This window comes from Enoplosus armatus, chromosome 16 (assembly GCF_043641665.1).
Source record: "Enoplosus armatus isolate fEnoArm2 chromosome 16, fEnoArm2.hap1, whole genome shotgun sequence".
In the NCBI taxonomy this organism is placed as follows: Eukaryota; Metazoa; Chordata; class Actinopteri; order Centrarchiformes; family Enoplosidae; genus Enoplosus; species Enoplosus armatus.
Window position 1 is genome coordinate 20,290,212 of NC_092195.1, and position 12,110 is coordinate 20,302,321.

At 40.8% G+C, this 12,110-nt stretch overlaps 1 protein-coding gene across 1 annotated transcript; it reads right to left on the reverse strand.

Moving 5' to 3' along the window:
• Positions 1-1,103: 1,103 nt before the first annotated feature.
• Positions 1,104-11,867, reverse strand: LOC139299378 (cell division control protein 42 homolog). The gene is made up of 6 exons (XM_070922276.1): positions 11,823-11,867; positions 9,091-9,195; positions 3,056-3,128; positions 2,840-2,949; positions 2,231-2,428; positions 1,104-1,218 (listed from the first exon to the last, which is right to left on the reverse strand). The coding sequence occupies exons 2-6, from the start codon at positions 9,193-9,195 to the stop codon at positions 1,129-1,131; spliced, it is 576 nt and encodes a 191-aa protein (XP_070778377.1). The 5' UTR covers positions 11,823-11,867; the 3' UTR covers positions 1,104-1,128.
• Between the last annotated feature and the right edge of the window lie 243 nt (positions 11,868-12,110).

The window sequence follows — 12,110 nt, forward strand, 5'->3', positions numbered from 1 at the left end:
TCTCTTTCAACTGACGGATGAATTCAGGTTACAGTCACCACTTTTTCTTTTTTTAGAAACAACACTCTCGAAGTCCTCCAGTAATTGTTCAACATGTTGAACCCTGATGGTCCGCCGAGCTGCAGGGAATGTTGCTCACCAACTGGGTCACGTTTTATCCGTCTCTTTAAATTAAAAACAGCATTATTTTTGCTCGAGGAATGTGTTTGTTTAGCTTTGCTCCACCTGCTCCTCTGCTCGTTGTTTTATTCAGACTGGTGGCTGGTAACAAATATTAATGTTAATAAAGAATTCTGGACCAAACAAAGATTAAAATGATACTGATTTTGGACCCGGGTTTCCTATATACTTACTGTGAGTGTGACCGAGTCATCCTGCTCCTTAAAAATGTTCCTGACAGAGATTTAAATCCACAAAGGTTTGTAGTTTTACAAATACTGCAACATCTTCATCATGTCTTTCCAGAGGAAAGTTTCTTGTTTCTAGTTTGACTGGAAAAGAAAAGACGCTGTGATGAAGGCTGATGGATATTTCTTCTCCTTCTGCTGCTGCAGACAAAAACTCTTTTTGTCACTTTTAAACTGATCAAGACCTGCAAACATGTCCAGGCTTTCCAAACCTCAGTTTCCACTGTGCCAGTTGTCATACAACTCGTGTTTACTGACCCAACCCAAAAACCCTTTTCAGACATTTTATACAAATCTTAAGCCTTAAGTAGAACTCTTTTGAGAAATGTCATCATTTTGAGAAGATGGTGGCCAGTTTCAGCTGTGACTTCTTGTATCTTTTTGGTGTCTGAGGTTCAAACCTCTCTGTTGCTCAACCTGCCTCCTTCTTTATTTAAATTTCCTGGTTAGTGAGGAGTGTTGTTCACATGTGTTATTAGTCATATTATAGTGACACGTATCTATGATGAAAATAAAGCCTGTCGAGAGCCCTTCTGTTCCAACACCACACCCACATTAAGTCACTACGGCTGAAGGCACTGTTTAAACATGTGTCTGCCTTGTCCACCTTCACTCCCTCCCCCTCCCCGCGGTTCTCCCTCCCTCGGATCATCTCTTCACCCCCGTCCACCTCCACCTCGTCCACCTCCACCTCCTCCTCCTCCTCCTCCTCTTGTGGCGTCTATAGCAGGACGCAGCGCTTCTTGGGTTTGTTGTCTGGAGGCTCCAGAGCTGCCAGGATGGCCTCGTCAAACACGTTCTTCAGTCCCCTCTGAGGAAGAGGAAGAGACAGAAAGAGAGAAAAGCTGATGAGCTACGTTTCCATCTTCGTAGATAAAAAAAAACAAAACTGAAATGCCAGAAATAATATGAAAAGGCAAAATATCGCAAAAATGCTGAGGTGAAGTTGTCATTCTGCCACTGATGGTCACATGGCTTTACTCCATTACAAAGACAAACTGGTTTTCTTCCACACAGGAACTCCTGTTCACTCCAAGTCCATGAGATGATTTTAAAGTTTTTCAACAACTCTGTAAACAAACACATGTAATCTCTCTGTAGTAAATAGCAAATGTTATCCATTTCCAAGTTGCCAAAAAACACTCAGAAAACACAAAGAAATGTAACAGCAATAATCAAAAGGTCCAGTTACCACCCTCATGCAGTGACACCAGCAGAGCTGAGCCTGTATCATTATAATAATTATTATTAGGTCTGTAACTAACTTTTTAATTATTGATAAATCTGCTTATTTTCTCCATTTATTCATTCATTATTTAAAAGATCCTCACATTTGAGAGTCTGAAACAATCGAGTGTTTGACATTTTAGCTTGAAAACGTCGTAAACAATTAATCATTATCAAAATAGTTTGATTGTTGTAGCTCTAATCATGATTTATTGGAAAACTCTACTTCTGTTGTAATTTATTGTCCAGTTCACTCTAAAGCATCTTCCCTTCTTCCGTTTCTTATTCAACACAAGATCATTACAGGAAAACCTCCGTGAAGCGAAACCCTAACTGTACCTGACGGAGGCAAAACTTCGGATTATTTCCTGTTTGTCCTGACATGTGCAAAGAGAATGTAAGATGTGATTGATCAATCACTGTCCTCTGCTGCGCTAAGTCAGCCAGATCTGTACGTGTCTCGTCTTGTGATCAGTTTAGCAGCTAGATGTTGGTTCACTCACAGACATTATCAGTGTTGACAGACGGTTCTTTTTCTTTTAAGACTCTGTAAGTGAACAGTTGTGGATACCCAGGCCTGCTCCCTCTCTGCGTACCTGTGTGAGAGCTGAACACTCCACATATTTGACGGCCTTGAGCTCGCGGCCCAGTTTCTCTCCGCTCTCACAGGTCAGGGCTCGCTGTTTGTTCTTGGCCAGTTTCTCCAGAGTGTTGCTGTCGTCTCTCAGATCCACCTGAGTCCCGACCAGCAGGAAGGGCGTCCGTGGGCAGTGGTGTGAAATCTCTGGCACCCACTGTGAAGAGGCAAGGTCAAACAAGAATGAGGCACGTACTCTGAAAGGCCAGGGTGTGGAACAAACACACAAGCTCAAAGTCACAGTAAAAAGTAGTCTTTGTTGAATAAAAATGAATTTCTCCACCTCTGTTTCTATTTCTCTGTGTTTTAAGATTTTGTTAAAGGAAGACCTTTCCTTTCACTGGGTTAGGGTTCAATAACAAATATTCCCATCCCCAGTCTGGGAAACTGAAGATCTTTATGGGAAAGTTCTAAAGAACAAAAGTAAAAATAATTTTGGAAAGTTTTAGTTTATGTTTTATGCGTATAATTTCCCCCCGAGGGATCAATAAAGTATTTCTGATTCTGATTCTGTTTAAAATCCTAAACCAACCTTAACCTGAAGCACTGACTTCATGACTAAACTCACCTTTTCTCTGACGTTCTCAAAGGAGGAGGGCGATACGACAGAGAAACAGACGAGGAAGACGTCGGTCTGAGGGTAGCTGAGGGGTCGCAGCCTGTCGTAGTCCTCCTGACCTGCAGGGGGAGACACACGAACACTCTGATCAACAGCAAGCAACAAACATGAAGTACAAAATGTTCTAAAATACAGCCACAGTCTACACGCAGAGTTTATTTTTACCTGCAGTGTCAAACAGCCCCAGAGTGTACGGCTCCCCGCCGATCATCACTGTCACTGCATAGTTATCAAAAACCTGAGGGAGACAGAGGGTGAGGGAGGGTGAGAAGAGAGGAATGATGGGAGGGGAGGGTCACAGTTGGAGAGAGGGAGCACAAAGGGAGGTGAGTAAAAATGTGAGAAAGACATATGATCTCAGTTCAAGTTCTCTAAAACTAAACAGGAAGTATACTTCATCTTTAAGAGGCTTGTGAGTGTCCACCGGAAGACACACACACATGTTCTGTACTATACTTGTAAGGACCCCCCTCCCCCAAGACCATGACCCCAACACTAAACCTAAACCTGATTCTGCAACCAAACAGCCCTTTGAAGAAGTGAGGACCAGACAACACTGTCTTCAGTTTCAAAACTTCTCTGTCAAGGTCTGAAACTCATACCGGTCCTCACAAAGATGGAAGCACTAGAGCACACACACACACACACACACACAGCAAAAGGTTTCACATCATTGCAGTCCTTTCAGTGATTTTGGGAAGATGTCTCTTTAGTTTGCTCATGTCCAAAACAACAGAGTAACTATTTCAACCCTCAACACAGTGGGTACATGCGGCCAAAACTTTAGCGACATTTTCCTTTTCCCACCCTGCACATGTCAAAGGTCAGAGGGCTTCAACATGAAAGGACTTGAAGTGTTTGAGAAGCTGGTTGTTACTTTTGGTTTTAGACCTCCAGACTGTTTGAGGATGTCCAATAGCACACCAACAGCCTGACCATGTTACTCTCTTTGTAACCACAACACCTGCTGTACTGCATCTGGTGACCTTTGACACGTACATTTTGAAAAAGAAAAACAAGCCTTACAAGATGGAGAGACGGAACAGAAATTGACTGCAGGTTATAGACCTTGACCTTGAATCTTAAATATTTCTGCTTCACATTAAACACTTGTGACAAAAAGCAGATATTTGAGTTAAAAAAAGAAAAAAAAAAAAGAAGGAGTTCAAGCTGGCTGATTTCTAGTCAAAACAAATGCTGCAGCAGCCGTTGCTCTGAGCAGTTAACTTGTCCAACGTGCACCTGGTAGACACGCCTGTACGGAAATGAAATCATGCATTAGAAAAGGTTGGATTTGCACACTGTCAGGACTGAGTTTATTAGAAACACAATGTTTTAGTCCTGGACCTGTCTTTCAGCATGCCGACTTGCTTCGACCTTTACGGCGTCTTAATCCCGGCAACAGAGCTCTGATTATACGGTCAATTATTTCACCAACTGTGGGAAACGACAGTTAATGAGCACAACATTAGACCTCTCTGAACAAATCAAGAGACGTGGGCGGCAATTCAGAGGTCTGGAACCAGGACACTTCTTCGGGACTGTGTGGGTGTTGATCACATTTTACTGACACTGCTGTCTCCATAGCAACAACTGTCAAATTACAATTATTATTTCTATATTACTGTGGATTATAATTTGTAGGTGGAAGTAGGTGACACAACCTCTTTGCAAAATGTCCTCGCCTTCAGAAATCATGTGAAATAACCGGCAAGATGATCATCCGTCTATGTATGACCCCATCACTTATAGTGAATATCCTCACTGTCCTTATGACTGTTCCATCAAGTCATGTGAAACTGATGGAAACAAGCTGAGTGCTCTCAGTAAAGGCAGTTTTGTTTTGCTGCTGCGCAGGTGAACAGACTCTCTGCCAGCCCGTCACACCTCCCTCCTGTTTCATCACTCCCGTACCTTCAGGCTGCTGCCATGCACAATAACAAGCAGCGCGGCCCCAACACGCCCGCTAACCTCAGCTCCGTGAGCGCGGAGGTGAGCCGAAGCAGGGAGGGTTTTATAGTCGCTGTGCCGGCTCGAATACACAGCACGGCTTCGACACGTCGACCTGCTGCGGTCTGCTGTAGCCTGCAGCCACTGTTTGGTTTTAATGAAGCTCCGTATGCACAGACAGGTTCCAGATAAACTGGAGGATGTAGCCTGTAGGAGAGGAAGCTTATTACAAACATGGGTTCAAGCTAGGTTTACTGCCGTATCTGTTTAATCTCTATTTAAACAGGCAGGCTCGCGCTATGTGACTGTATGATATCTCCTACGTCTGGGGCCAAACTTCACAAATGTGTCTGTGGGTATTAAACCTTCAAGTATTGAAACCAGGCATCGAATCTCGCCTTTACCATTTTCCACAATGAAAACAAGAGGAAAAGCACAACAACAATACAATTCTACACAATTGTATTTAGACAGGTAAACAGTGGCTTTTCTGCTAAACTCGCAACAGTAGAATAAAACACCTGTAACCATGGTAACTGTACACCACAAAGATTCCTCAGGAGGCAGGAAAACAACTGCATGACTGAAATGAATTTCAAATTTCTCAACAATAATCAAAGGGACTAAAATGTTTTCATGAAAAGACTAAAACTAAAAGGTGAACATGTTTATATTTCTCCAAGCAGTTTGGTATTGGTACCAGCACTAAAGCAACATTTTGTATGTGACGTATTTAATGTTATATTTTAAGGCAGCGTGCCGTTTATTCTCTTCTGTATAGATAGAAAAAGCAAATCTGCTTCTTCTTCAGTAGCCATAATGTTTCTCTTCATTCATTCAGTCTGAATGATGTCAGCCGACTTCTGTTTGGCAGATTATTGATCTGTACAAATTCAACACATCCATTTTCCACGTGCTCAGATATTTGGCTTTCAAAACTGTTTCCGGCTCATTTCCCATTTTAGAACAGAAAAGGAACCGGCGCCACAACACATTTCAGAAGCCTCAATAGACAAAATGACAAAGCAGTATTGTTCAAGTTATTTTTCATGCTGATACTTAATGTTTGACACAGTACTGTAAGTTAGTAAACCTCAGCCCACCCTAACTACAGGTGTGTGTGTGTGTGGGGTTCAGTAAAAACTCAGTTTACTTTATCAAATGTTGTTTCGTTTTTCCAGAACTGAGAGGCAACCTTGGACATCACTCAGACAGCTTGACACGATAGTTCAGGATGTAACACACCCACATACACACACACACACACACAAAAATGAAGACATACTAGTCAGTTCAAGTTTAGACAGAAACACTGTGTGATGCGTTGAGGCACGATGGAGAGGCGAGCCATGGAGACACACAAAGACTAAAATATTCCAATAAAATACAAACTGCGCACACATTCCCATTGTTCACACACACACACACAGACACACAGACACACAGACACACAGACACACACACACACACACACACACACACACACACACACACACACACACACAGGATTGTGATGATAATGTGTTTGGACAGAGCTCAGACTACAGAAGCTGCTAGAAACAGCTTGATCACAACACACTGGTTACTGTGGAAAAGAGCTGCAGCTACATGGAGAAGTGGCCAGTTAGTACTTGTGTTAAGAAGTATTACAATCGTTTTACTATCGTCTATAACTGCTTGACTTTTGCTCTTTCATTCTGCAGTGCATGCTGTATTTAGACTTTATACAATAGCTTGTAAATGAACTGCCTGACAAAGACACCGCAGATAAAAAGTTACGGATGTGACATTAACTTCAGGAAAGGCGACGTGTTTCTGAGGGATTACTTCCTGGAGGAGACTTCCTCTCTCCTGCTTTCTTATTGTGGCGGTTGTCAGCTGACTGACAGGAAGCAGCTCAACGAGACGCAGCACTGATGTGAAAATGCTCAACACAAACACAATGACGTGAAGACGAAACGGAAAGTTCGTGCATGTTTGCTCTCAGAAGCAGTTTGTCATACTGAAGGGGAAGAGAAGAACGAGCGTGGATGAATGGGAGGATGAGGGCGTGCAAAAACATTCGCTTGAATTAAATACCAATATTATCATCTAAAGTGGACGTTCTTTAAGGTCTAACTTGACATGTTAGAGCTGCATGATAATGAATCAAGTCATTGATTGTGATTATTGGTTTCAAAGGTTTGAGATATAACTGCAGTGTTTGGCATGGAGTGACAGGGCTGGTACTAACAATAGGATCATACTGGCAGGGACACAACGTTGCGTATGCAATAAAAACAATAGGGGTCAGAAAACAAAGGGACAGTAAGCAATAAAAAAAATTACACAACTGTTTCTGACCAAACTGCAAAGCAGCCTGGTTGAGTGAATCATTATTATTATTATTATATAGATGAGTTTCACAGTTCTTACTTACTCATATTAGCAGTATTAGGATCACCGAAATAAAGTCAAAAGAAGTCTTCATATAACAAGAATTAAGTCATAATATTAGGAGATACAGCTTCTGTATTTAGAGAACAAAATGTCATGTTATGATTAGATTGTGCTAAAAAAATCTTTATTCTTGAGATGTTCCAACTAACTATTTACTAGCAATATTTTAACTTTATTCTCAGAATATTACAACATAATGATACATACTGAGACGACAGAAATGTGTTTCCATCAGAGATATTGCCATACCCTTTATTATAAGTTGGCTTTCCCTTTAATATCTCTGGTTGTATCAGGATTTTTGCATAACTGTGATGAAGTACTTTGTCAGGTATTTCATGTACTGGATCGCCCAAAAATTCATTCACATTCCTTATTTGAAATTCCAGAAAAGTCATCACAATATATCTGGATATTACGATAACATGACAAAGAGTGTTTTATCCAGCTGCCCACCTGTAATAGTTTAATATATATCCAACTATCTATATATAATAAAAAAGAAATACGTTGCCAGTGTTGGGACAGTACTGACATATTCATAACAAATAGTTAAACATCATGTCGGAGGGAGGGAGGTGTGAGGGACAGACGGTCAGACAGGAAGAGGAAGATAAAGTTGAGTCAGCACTGTTGGTTCTGCAATCGTCCGATCAAACTGTGCTGACGACTGACAGACAGACAGAGAGAGATGGGGCACCGACAGAAAACAGAAGAGAATTACTCATCAAACTGCCGTCAGCAGTCAGTGAAGCTGCCCATCAATTAGGGAAATCTAAGATATTTCCAGCAGGACAGTTCTGCCTGTCAACAGTCAGTCAGCTGTTTTCTGACTGTAACAAACCAAACAGTCAGAGTTTGCAGGTTCAGTCGAGCTGAGGTTTTACATCAGACTGCAGAGCCTGCGAGGTTGTTCCTACATCGTGCTGCTGAGCATTAAACAACACTTATGAACGGTAAAAAATCGAAACAAGAAATGTAACTCTACACTATCTTAATTAACTGCTGCTGTTGGGTTTACATAGCAAGCTAAGTTTTATGACCAGCAGATATCAGTAAACATTTGAAGAACAGCTTTGGAGGCTGGAGAAGCGGCATTAAGGCAGTTTGACGCGCCTCATTATGCTTTTGGTGCGTGTTCTGCCATTTTAAATAAAAGGTGTCCTTCAAAACGAGCATGTCAACCTTAAGAATCCAACCAAACACAAAGATCCAGATACTTTGAGGTTTGGAGGTTTCATCACCAACATACATTCATGAATGCATGTGTTTCCACAGAGCACGTCAACAACACTGGCAGGGTTCGATTCCCAGCCAGTCCAGCTTTCTGAAAATGTTACATTAAAGGAATAGTTCGACATTCTGGGAAATTATTTATTTTCGTTTTAATTAGCGAGCTTTAGACGTGCTGGTAGGCAGATTTTGTAACCTTTTTGTAACTATTTGTGCTAAGCTAAGCTAAGCTAACCATCTCCTTGTTGTAGCTTTATAGTACAGACATGACAGTGGTTCTTCACTGAAGAGGAAAAATATGTGTGCACTGTAAGTACAGAAGTGTCTGTGTTATAATGTTTTTCTATTTTGATTTACTGTGCAGGCCTTTTAGTTTTGGTGACCGATCACTGTCCTTTTTATGCCCTGACAAACTAAAACCAAGCATCACTTCCTGCATGACAGGAAAGAGATACAGGGTGTTAAGAACAGTAAATATAACCTTTCTACTGCATAATGTCACTTTCATGTCAGTTATGATCAGTTTGCTGCAGTAAATAAAAAGTGTCCGTTGGTTCGTTTGTGTTTAAGTCACTCACCGTGGGGACGTATTCAGAGGGAAACTTGTTGGTGGTGTAGGAGATAAGCAGGCAAGTCTTCCCCACCGCACCATCACCCACCACCACACACTTTATAGTCTGCATCTGATGAGGAGGAGGAGGAGGGGGCGGAGGAAGGCAGGAAATAAAGGAGAAAAGAGAGACAGAGAGGAAGAATAAATGTGAGGCAGGGAGAGAAAGTATTTGGTTATTGACAAGATCACTGGAATGACTTCTGAACTTTAGAACTGAAAAACTCCCCACAGTCACTGAACCATGCAGTTTTTAAAACTTCAAACACGTGCGTAACATAATGACTCTGCTTCCTTTCATAGCTGTGAACATATTCCATACACCTTAAAATTCAAAGCCTAAACACTCATCACAGATAACATATCTAAGTGTAAAGTCCTGACTTCTTTCTGATGCAACTTAAAGATGCTTCATTATTTTAATATTAAAAGCATGGCCCCTTTGGTATCATGTGGCAACTCCAATAATAATGAATCAAGTAATTTCTTTAAGCAAACATGCCAAAAATTCACTGCTTCAGGCCTCTCAAATATGAATATCAACTCACCGGTAATGAAAACAACACACTAAAGCAAGTATAAACAGTGACAAATGATTTCTGCCTGACACTTTGAAGATCTTACAACATCCCAGACGCAGAGCTGGTTAGGAAAGGGGTTTATTTATGTGTCTGACTAACTCTGAGAATATCTTAACAACATGTAAACAACAGCCTGTGTGCATCAGGTGGCAGGTTAACTGGGATGCCACGGGCGTCCGTAAGCAGACCACGTGTGACACAGTTAACAGAAACAGTGGTAGCTGTGTAACGCAGTGTTTCCTACACACTGGATGGAGACCCTGTGACCACCCAGACGCTGAGCAGCTCACATACCCAGGCTGGCGCTTCATTAAGGGGGACAATGGTAAAGGGGTATGGGCTGCCACTTCATCACTGGCTCTTTGTTTGGGCCTTTTGGCCATGGCAGCACTCAGCTGAACTCTGATGAGTCAGGGACAAGTTAACTGGTCATCTGCAGGCACGATGACACCAGTTATGTCTGCATAAATCCCTCCTATTATATATATATATATATTTCACATAAACATGCAGGTAATTCTGGAAAATGCAATGATTAGTGGCAAACACGTCTTTCCAATGCACTATTGTTTGTTTTGTTTGCTTTTGCTTGTTTCTTTATTTACACATATACACCATTTTAAAAGATACAATATATAATTTGCAAAGAAATGTGAAGGAGAATTGCCTAAAAACCCTCAAAGTGGCATTCTCCACACAGCATATTAATTACAGTAATGAAGAATACACTATTTATATGTATCAATCAGTGATTCAAGACATAGTACACCCACACATCAAAACCATGAATTTGTAATACATGCAAGTATACACAAACACTATCATTCACAGATTAATACAATAAAAGTAATGACAAAAAAAGACTCATATGACAAAGGAAAATATTGGTTGGATGCAGCTCATATAGGCAGTCCATGTGGAAAATGCTGGTTGTTTAGAAGAAGTGATTTTCTCTTGTAGGCGCTGTTATCTGCATCAAGTCGGTCCTGTTTTGCAATCTGCAGCCTTGAGAGATGCAGCAGCTGATTACTTTCATTACTGGTTAAGTTTTTACTTAAATAGTCTAACTATTCTTTAACTTTTAAAAACTTGTCTTTGACTCTATGAAGTTTCATCTTTTACAGAAGCACTCGTTAAAGATTAATGGATGATTTGATTTATCTAAAAGACAGAAAATGTATGTATTGCGTGTATCTGTACATTTCTCCTGTAAGTCGAGAACATGTCCAGTCTGTGAAAACAAATTTCCTTCCAGGGAAAGGACTATGTCTCTAAAACCCAATCATATTTAGTTTAAAATGAACGTTTGAGAAGTTGTAACCACAGCATGTTAATCGATTACCGAAGTAGCTGCAGATTAATTGTATGCAATGATGAAATAAACATAAAATCAATAAGACTTTATTGGAATAAATCTATTTCCCGTAAGGTACTGCCTACAGGAAACTAAGTAGATCCTGTCATTCCTTCATTATCACATAACAGAGTTAACAGTCCATGTTAGTGAACTGAAGTGTTGCTTTTCAGTCACTTCCGCATAGAAAACTGTGGCAACAACGTACAAAAAAACCCTCATCATAGTCTTCATCGCAGGCCAGCTCGTCCGACAGTTTGTTTGTACACAGTTATGAAACGATAGTGTTACTACTTGTTGACAGCATTTATGAGCAACTAGCTAAACGTTGGAAAGTTTCATGCGAAGCTAGCATACGTTAGCTAAGTTATGTCGGTAGCTAACGTGAAGTTACATCCGCCAGACCCCCACCCAAAACAAAAAGGCCTGATTTAAATGTGTTTAAAATCAACACAAAGCAAAAGCAACACTTTTGGTGGTTACATGTATATTGCCTCACAGAAACTCAGCCCTGCAGTTGCTCTAGTTTACCAACACAATCACACCGGTAACTTTCAGCAGAGATTCAACATCCAAGCTAACAGAGTTAGCTAAAGGAAATCGTTTGTTTTGACAGCTGCCGGTTAGAAGAGTTAGCTGTCCGCAGGCTAACAGTCACAGATTTTACAATGAAAAGAGTCACACTAAAGTATATAGCTGTTTCTCTGCTGATAAATCATCATTTATCGTCAGTAAATCACAGATAAAGACAGTGACAGCTACTACCTTGTCTGTTCTCAGCCGCTGGAGTGCTGGTAATGTTGTGCTACGTTCAGGTACTTCCCGTAATCTCCCACTTCCCCAGTGCGGAAGTCGGAAATATGACTTGTGGTATGTTCAAGTTCCTCTGAATATATTGTTGTTTATATGCGTAATGATTTTGTTTTTCCACAACTTGATATCTGGTTTCCATATTTTACGTTTGTAAAGGTAAATTTTACCTTGCCAATTAAAGGAGTTCAAACTTTACAAATAACAATAGTAATACACATTTATACTGAATATTCTGACAAA